Source organism: Hipposideros armiger, unplaced genomic scaffold (genome assembly GCF_001890085.2).
Source record: "Hipposideros armiger isolate ML-2016 unplaced genomic scaffold, ASM189008v1 scaffold_685, whole genome shotgun sequence".
Lineage (NCBI taxonomy): Eukaryota > Metazoa > Chordata > Mammalia > Chiroptera > Hipposideridae > Hipposideros > Hipposideros armiger.
Genome location: NW_017732035.1, coordinates 1063465 through 1072530, shown reverse-complemented (window position 1 = coordinate 1072530; position 9066 = coordinate 1063465). Strand labels below are relative to the sequence as shown.

Below are 9066 nucleotides of genomic sequence, written 5' to 3'. Positions count from 1 at the left end.
GGTTGGCANGAGGACATGGGTGTGTCCCGACCCCCCCTCCACGCTCCTGCCAGACCCGTCAGCCACCTCCCTCTTCAAAGGGCGGAGACGGGACGTGGAAATCTGGTCCGTTTTCCCGTAGTTCCTGTCCTGGGAACACACACGTTTGAACCACACGGCGGGAACACACACCTGGCGTGTGCACTTGCTGTTGGTCTTTATAAATTTGGTGTTCCCGGTGTAAATATTAGTTTCCTCTTGGCCAACAGACAGGTGGCTTGTCGCCCAGACCATCCCCTTTTCTCTGGGTGGTTCTTCTTGTGCATTGTCATTGCACATTCGTTCTAAGTGGAAGCCGCCCCTCAGGCGTCTGTGTGCATTGTGTCACAGGCTGTGCCGACAGGCAGGAGGGTTGTCACAGGTCCCTGGACAGGGCTCTTTCAGCAGGATTGTGGACGGATGTGGAGGGGCAGTCGCTGAGCGGGGTCCCCGCGGCCCGCCCATGCCCCACTCACTCTCTGACAAACTGCGGTCCCTGCAGTTCGTGCCAGGGCATGTCCTCTCCTGGAGGACTTGTCCGGTTGGTTACTGGGTCACCGCGAGGAACAGGGTGCCTGGTCCGAGGAGGCGCTCCGTGCTGCGTGTGAGCAAGCGAGGGGGCTGGGTATGGTTGGCGTGCAGACGGCAGAGCTCTGGTGATGTCGGCCACGGACGGGACTGGCGTGATGACCGGGCGCCGTGTGATTCAGGGGCCCCCACAGAGCGCGCTCGGTCTCTGGGGGACACGCTGGGGCCAGCCCACCTGGCCGTGGGGGGATGTGGGAGGCGCGCTGGTCCCTGCACGGGGTACCCTGGCTGTCCTCTGAAAACTCAAGTCCTGACCCTGCGTGGAGCCTCTCCACTTACTCGCTCCAACAAATGTGCGCTGCCAGACAACAAACTTGAAAAATAACCGATAGATTTTATTTTTAGGGCACTTTTAGACTTAACAGAAAAGTCGAACAGGTAGCAGAGAGTCCCGGATACCCCTTAGAAACATCTTGCATTAGTGGGTGCATTTGTTCCGAGAGCCAACATGGATACATTGTTATTAACCTGAGCCCGTGGTTTACATCAGCCTTGACTCCGCGGTTGTGCGGCCTGTGGGCCTGGACGGTGTGTCCTTTCGCGGTTCCCTGCCGAGTGTGTTCACTGCCCTGTGCTCCGTTCATCCTCCCCCCAACCCTGGAAGCACTGACCCTTTTGCCGTCTCCGTAGTTTTGCCTTTTCCGGAATGTCACAGAGTTGGAATCACACTGTGTGCAGCCTTCTCAGACTGGCTTCTGTCACTTAGTAACACGCATCTGAGGTTCCTCTGTCTTTTCATGGCCTGATAGCTGATTTCTTTTTATGGCTGAACAATACTCCACTGCATGGAATATAGACAGTGATTGTCAAAGGCAGGACCTCTGATTCCTTGCACGTTTCTTGCCAGCATGTCAAACATTTCGCGAAGGACTAGGTAGGACACGTGGGCCGAGTGGAGACTGTACAAGGGGTGGAATTAGTCGTGGTGCCCCCGCAGCCACGGCAGCCTTGTGCAGCCGCCTCCTGCCTGCACGCCTCTGCCTGTGGCTCCCTGCGCTTCCAAAGCCATTTGTTTTGTCTTGTTTTCTGTTTCACATGTATCTGTTCACTTCCCTCATCTGTTCATTAAGATCTGAGGATACACAGGTGAAAAAGAGGCGTCCTGCTTTCCAGGAAGCCTGGTGTTGGGGGAGCCGGCGGTTCTGGTGGCGAGAGGGCTGCTCTGTGCGTGTGGTGCAGGGGACGGGGCGCCAGGATAGAGGGCTCCTGCCCCAGACAAGATCGTGAGTCAGAGCCCCGGGGCAGTAATAACACGTCCCAGACCATGTGTCATGTGCCTTGAGGAACTTAGTAAGATAAGCGAGAGAGTTATAAATAGTCGCCATGGCGAGAGCCAAGGTCGTGCTGCCGGCCACTCCAACCCACAAGGACAGCTGGTCAGGTCCCTCGGGTTTCCCCGTCCTGTGCACATTTCCGAGAACTCGAAGGATGGGGTACAGGGTCGGGGTGGGGTGTGGGGACGGACAGCCAGGAGGAAGCTCACAGGGGGCTGAGAGGATGGGGTACAGGACCTGGGGGAGGGAACAGCCAGGAGGCAGCTCTCGGGGGGCCATGTCACACTTACAGGCGCCAGAACTGCGGAGAGCAGGTCGGGTCCCTCACCCGCCAACAGCCCTTTCTGCTCGGGGCCAGCCAGTTGTCCCCGAGTGTGGAGAGCCCGCCCTGTGCCCGCCTCTGTTCTGAGGACCACAAGCTCTCATGACCCCTGGTTCTCAGATGAGGAAGACGAGGCCCAGAGCGATTAAAGCCACAGCCCATGGCCGAGGTCCCACCCAGGACACGCTCCCAAGCTGGGGCCTTGGTCTCTGTTGGGTCTCTCGGCTGACGTCTGTAACCGTGTCTCCTGGGGCTCAGTGGTGCTGGCGGCCTCGTGACATTGGCCCGGCTTTCCTGGGGTGCTCTTGGTTCATCAGAGGGCCATGGCGGAGTCTAAGGGACTTGTCCCCACCGTGTCCTGCGCGGAGCCGCGTCTGGGACAAGGTGACCACATGCGTGGCCACGGTTAGATTCGGCGTTCAGGTCCTCTTGTGGAAACATCTAGAAGCGGTGGTCCATCTTATAGAGAACGCCAGCCCTGAAGAGCCCCCTTCCTGGGCCCGCTCCCCGCACGGTGCTGGGAGGGCTCGCGCTGGCTCGGACGTTCAGGCCTGGGAGTCCACTAGTTCCTGGAAACTGGAGGTCAAGTTCCGCACATGTGAGCAGTGGGCACGGCCCTTGGGGCTCTGTGGTGTCTTTGAATTGTCTGAAAAGACTGGGGCAAAACCGAGAAGAACGTGGACTGTGTTACTCCAGGCCATCTCTTGAGAGGCTGAACCTTGGAGCGAGGTCAGGGACAGTCTCAGCCTGCTCACCGTCTTTCTTGTCCTGTAGGTGGCGCTTCTCCGCTGTGCACACGGCCACCTGGGACAGGTAAGTCCCCAGCATCTCCTTGGGGCCATGTTGTCACACAGGACTAGGTCTTTCTTTATGCTGCGCCCGCTTTGGGGAGTCTCTGGCCCATCCGGGTCCTCTACCTGCTTAAGCTGCGCTTTGACTCACGGAGCGCCCAGGGGCCACCCGCACGCGTCCCCTCAGAGGACAGTCACGCACGAGTGTGTAAGAATTGCCGTTCGGTTCAGCTCCTGTGAGGGAACCCGCTCCCTGAGCCCGAGCTCACGTCTCTGTAAAGCGCAGATGCCACGTGTCCCTTTTCTCAGAGAGAAACACGTGGGCCAGGTCGCTGTCACAGGGTGTCTGTGCGGGAGCTGGACAAAGGCCGCCTTCCTGTGGACTGAAGGTAACCGTACTGGTGGCACTTTCTCTTTGGCTTGTCATTAGGAAAACACAGGCTGCTGTCTGCTTTGTACATGAAAGTGTCACTTGAATGTCGTGGCACCTCTGGTGTTGTCTTTGCCGCCCCCGATGGAGATGACAGGTCAGCCTTGTTTCGGTGACTCACGAGTGGCCAGCAGAATGCCTGCTGGCTCACTGTGTGCTTCCTGGACAACAGGACACTGGCCTCCGTCTCCTCCAGCAGCAATGGGCAGTGACTCACTGTGCCATCCCCAGCCCTACCCGTGGGGGGAGCAAACAGGTGTGCCCACTGCCCCCTCAGGGCTTCTGTCAGCTGTGCTCCTAGCCCAGCCCTCGGCCCCGGCTCCGTGGACACAGGATCCCGGCTTCCGGTGGGCACTTCGCCTGCCTTCCTGGTCCCCGTGTCTCTGTGGGCTGAGCCTGGCGGCCTCCTGACCCAGGGCTATGCCCTGCAGTGGCTGTGGGCCCCTCCGCAGCTGCCCTGCCTGTGGCTTTCTCCCTAAACCGGGGGTATGCTGCCTCCCTCTGGCTGCTGGAGGAAAGACCGGTAGGACCGATGTGGGCATCCCAGCAGCTCGCCCCCTCCCCCCCAGGCTGGACAGCCTGGTGTAAAGGACCCGCCTGGGCCCAGTGGGGTGGGAGGGCCTCCCCTATGCACCGTCACTTCTCAGTGCGGAAAGCACAGAAACCTTTTTCTCTCCTGGTCCTCCGCTGGCCGAGAACCTTTCAGCACCCGGGGCCTGGCACTGTGGACAGTCTGGCCGTAGCTCCACATGACAGCCACACTCTAGAAGTGACCTTGGGACTTGCCAACCCGTGTGGGTCCTGGCCAGGCCACCTGAGACCCCATTTCTGCTTCTTTCTTTGTTACCTGCATGGCGCGCCTGCTCCATGTCAGACGCTCGGTTAGGCGTTTGCCCAGAAGGTCACCTTAGCTGAGACATGAGGTGCCTGGGGCTGAGGACGTGGGGTGACTTCCCCGGGCCACCCGACACCGAGGCCGCCGTGGCTGGGCGTCCCTGGCCGTGAACATCTGGTGTTAGCGATCAGACAGCTTTGTTTGTGCTGCTTGTCAGTTTTTCACCTGCCGCGTTTCTAAGTCGGGGTGACTTGTGCAGGAAAACCCTCGTCCTGTCGGTGGAGCTTAGGAGGATTTGGGGAACTCAGGGCCTCACGTTTCAGACCCCAGCTGGTGTTTCTGGGCCTCAGAACGTCTCAGTGAGGTGGGCGTCAGGGGTCCGATCAGGGGACACCTTCCCCACGGTGGCACTGCCCCCGGGGGAGGAAACGACCAGGGGCTTGGAATCCAGGTGCCCGTGGCCAGGCCACCCAGCCCGGCCCCAGCGCTGCCTGAGCCAACACAGGGTCCACACGTGGCTCCTGCTCCCGTCCTGTCAGTCTGTCCTCTTGTGCCTTCGGTGTCCGTGGGGACTCATCCAGGTGTGGGGACGGAGGCTGCGCTTGGCGATGGGCTTGGGGGTGCATCCCGCCCTCTGGCCCGCTGCCGCTTGTCTCCATCCTGTGCCAGGGATCCCTCCTCCATGTGGCATTCACCTGCTCTGCAGGTGTCACCTGGGTGCCCTGAGCCCTTCCGACAGCTTCCAGAATAGTGTCCTGTCAGCTTGCTCTGACTGAGCTGCCGGGTCTGTCTAAACCCCGGGGCAGCATGATGGGCCCCGAGTGCTCTGAAACCCTGGTCCCGGCCGGGAGGGCGAGTGGGTGATGGCCGGGCGGCGACGTCGTCCCGTCGCTGACTGCAGGCCCTCCCTGGGCCTCGATGGCGTTATGCCCTGTGAGGGTCCTTGTCTGCCGGGTAGGGCACCTTCGTGACACCTGGGTGGCTGGGACGCACGCGGGGGGAACGCCGTGCTCGGTGGCCGTGCCTCAGCCCTGGCCGTCTGCCGGTGGCGCCCGTCGCCCGAGATGTTTCTGGGAGGAGACCCTTCTGTTCTTGTGATGACTTAAGAAGTGAAGTTGAGGTTCAGTGAACGCACAGACTAAAGAGGCGGCCGGCGGAGGGGCCGAGACAAAGGCCTGGCAGGCGGACCTCTCTGTCAGCATTCACGTAGCCGAGGACACATGTGTGGTCACAGGCCCGAGTTTCCTGGAAGTCAGTGTGAAAAGGAAGCCACGTCACTGGCGGGCCTCTTATCAGCAGGGCGGGAGCAGCCGGCGGCAGAGAAAATGTGCTGTGCGGTCAGCGTGCGGGGTGTTGACCACGGCTGGGGCGGCCCCGTCGGGACCTGGGGCTCTGATGCAGCGTTTAGAAGTAGAGGGCAGCCGGTGGCTTATCGCGTTTGTGTCCCAGTCACACGGGGCCTGCTGGGTCGCAAAGCGGATGCATCACTGTTTCCAGATAACAGTGGTCATTACAGATAAGAGAGGTGGCTCTGCACAGCCGAGTCACACGAGTGTGCAGCCGTTTCTGCAGATTATATGTATGTGTCCGTCACCCATGCACGCTCCCACGCACAGAGCACGGCAGTGATGACACGCTTGGGCTTGGTCAGGTCAGGTCCCACCCTGGCTGTGACACTGGTCGAACCGCGTGGCCTGGACCTGAGTCCTCTCACTTCTGGGCTCCTCGCGGGTTGCTGTAGGGATCGGATGAAGCAGCTCTGAGCGTTCCTGGCTCTGGTGACGGCACAGAAAACGCAGCGCGAGCGGGAAGAGCCTGCGTGGTGCGGTGAGCTCAGCAGGACGGCCCGGGGCCTCTCCTGGCTGTTGCTTCGCTGTTGTCCCACCATCTGGTGGGAGGAGCCAGGCTGGTCAGTTCCGGGACACGCCATCTGCTCCCACGACCTCGTGACATCCACTGAGGGGACCCCGGTGCCCCTCACCCCTTGTCAGAGACATGGCGGNTCATTGGCCCTCATGTGGGACCCGAACCAGGGCCCTGATGCTCAGAGCTGGCGTCCCAAGCCAACTTTTAACCAACGAGCCACTCAGCCGGCCCCTATATGCAAATATTTTATACCAACTAATTTAAAAGCATCGCTAATGGTTTCAGGAGGAAGAATCACAACCTTAGAATAACTACGTAGTGATTGACCCAGAAACAGTGACACGAATGTGTTGATTTTTACCTGGGAATGGAACATAGTCTCTCTGTTATAGACCCTGCACAGACCCTGCCCCTCAGAGGGACCACTGGATTTTTTAAAAATGACTTTTTCTTAACTAGTAATTTAGGACTGTTCATACAGTTGAAAGTCGCTTACGGCTGGGTGAGGAGCTGTGGCCTGGGGTGGCAGTGGGCTGGGGGCCACGGCTTGGCCTGGTCACTCTCACACTTTCTGTTTGGGAGGTGGTTGGTTACGAGGACGAATGTCCTAACACTTGGGGTGGCATCTTGTAAGGGCCACGCACGGCTCCTACACGCTGACAGCTGAATGGCACCTGTGCTGCTGGCATTGGGGTGTACAGTTCATAAAACCCTGGGGATCACCTGCCAGTGCACCATAAACAGTGGGCCCACCTTGGGGTCTCTGCCTCAGCACTTGAGTGGTTTCTGTGATTCCACTGTGACTAGTTCACTTTTGTGGATGTCATGATTTTGCTCTAAAGTAGTCCATGGCTTCTTGTGGCTGAGTCAGCCATGCTCCGTGAATGTCACAACACTGTCACCGTGCTTCCACTGACAAAGCCCTTTGGGTTGAGTTGGCCTGTTGTGTTCATTATCTGCTGCTAACAGATCACCCTGGAAGTTAGAGCTTTCACACAAGAGCATCTGTTATTTCTCACTGCTTCTGTGCATCAGGCATTTGGGGGTCACTGGCTGGGCAGTGCTGGACCCAGGTCTTGTCAGGGGCCGCATCATCTGAAGGTTTGACTGGGGCTGGGGACCCGCTTCCCAGGGCCCCCCTCTCGCGGCTGCCCAGGCGGTGCTGGCGGGAGGCCTGGGTGCCTCTGCAGGACCCTCACCATGGGGCACCGGGCTGTCCTCAGAGGGGTGACGATGTAGACAGAGGCATACACAGACAACTCAAAAAACAGATCTTGCAAAGATCACAACTGTGGCTGCCCCCTACCTGGGCTCCGGAACCGCCAGCCACCGAGCCCGTTACTTCGTNGCGGGTGAGTGACGGCCTCAGTGCGTCCGTGTGGTATCAGTTACAGACAGAACACACCGTCACTTATCAGCAAATGGACGGGTGCAGTGATTGGTGTTGGGTTGCTAAGGTCGGTTGAACTTTCATAAGGTCGTCACACAGCTGTGAGCCTTGAGTCTACAGACAGAAATTAGGTGGCTGGTGAGTGGTCCATCTCCTTCTAAAAGTGCCTGTGACAGACCTGCGGCCTCCCAGGCTGAAGGTGAAAGCTCCTGTCTTATCACACTGGTCTTGTGACTGCCTGTCCTTCACAGAGGCCCACATCAGCTCAGGCTAAGGGCCCAGGAAAGTCAGCCAGTTAGCTTCCTCTGAACATAATTGTGCTGTTCGTTAATCACTTCTTGCAGAAGAAAGAACGTTCAGGCTGTGGGAATGCATGTGGAGACTTGGTCATAGGAGTAGGTGGTTGTGTGCCGCCAGCCTGGCAGCTAAAACATGATTGCGTGAGCAGTGCTGATTTGCGTGGTGTGCCTGATGCCCTTTGCCAGGGGACTGACCAGCTGGGCGGGTACGCACTTCCGTCTGCGTCGCTGGCATTGTGAATGCCCACCGGGCATCCGAGACCCCCTGGTGATCCCAGCGTTGGCAGGGTGGCTCCTTGTTCTGTTTGCCTGGTAAAGTTGCTGTGTTAGCTCTTTACAAACGCTGCTCGATTTATTATCCCCTGGAAGGGAAAAGCAGAAGCCAGCAGCTATGGACCAAAGAGCTGACAATTTCCTCCTTTACCTTTTCAGCCAGAAGAATTAACTGCGAGTCTGCACAGTTTCAAGAACAAGGTCTTCAAAAAAGTTAAAGTCTGCGGGGTTTGCAAACAAATTATTGACGGCCAAGGGGTTCCGTGCCGAGGTGAGTCCGCGTGCTTCACTCTGTTGCTGATTAAACCGAAGCAAAGTGAGCAACAAACAGAAAACAAAATGAAAACCTTTTGGGAGTTTCCAAAAGTTAAGCCCTGGAATTCCCCTTCTTAGCTTGTTTATCCCCCCTCGTACTGGGCAGGACCGACCGTATTTACACAGATATGTGCTCGTAACTGAATTTTCCCAGAAGGAGCAAAGCTACCCATGTGGAAGAGGGGACAACAGGATTTGTTCTCCGTCCGTCCTGTAGTGTCAGTCACTCGGGTTATTCATTTTTACTTTCTAATCTCTTACCCAAGTTGACAGATATTTCTGCTGTTCAGAGTCAGGGCTCACTGTGTTACGGCCCTTTCAGCCTGTTGTCAGGTATGGCTTCCATCAGTGGACAAAGCCACCAGCTTCACCATTTGATGCTTAGACACCAGGTGATCGTTGGGAGTTGCTATTGTTATTGTGCTTGCATATGAGTAAGTCTGTATAACGGACGTTGAGAAGGACACCTCATGTTTCCCTTGATCCCTAGAATCGGGGTTGGGGGTCGTGGTCTGTGTCACAGAGCAGAGGTGGGCTGGGGACGGGCCCTGAAGAACGCTGGGGCTGCTGTGTGGCATCTTGTCGTGGATGGGGTGTGGGGTTTCCCCCTGAACATTCACAGGGTCTTGCTGGTGGGCTTCTGTGGTGTTGGGAGAGCCCCTTGG

At 58.0% G+C, this 9066-nt stretch overlaps 1 protein-coding gene across 1 annotated transcript in view; it reads left to right on the top strand.

Moving 5' to 3' along the window:
• Window positions 1–1929: 1929 nt before the first annotated feature.
• TNS3 (tensin 3) overlaps window positions 1930–9066 on the top strand; it is a 142513-nt gene continuing 135376 nt past the window's right edge. Inside the window, exons 1-3 of the mRNA XM_019626569.1 lie at window positions 1930–1982; window positions 2977–3015; window positions 3725–3859. Of these exons, the coding sequence (XP_019482114.1) occupies window positions 1930–1982; window positions 2977–3015; window positions 3725–3859 (227 nt within the window). The remainder of the gene's footprint in view (window positions 1983–2976; window positions 3016–3724; window positions 3860–9066) is intronic.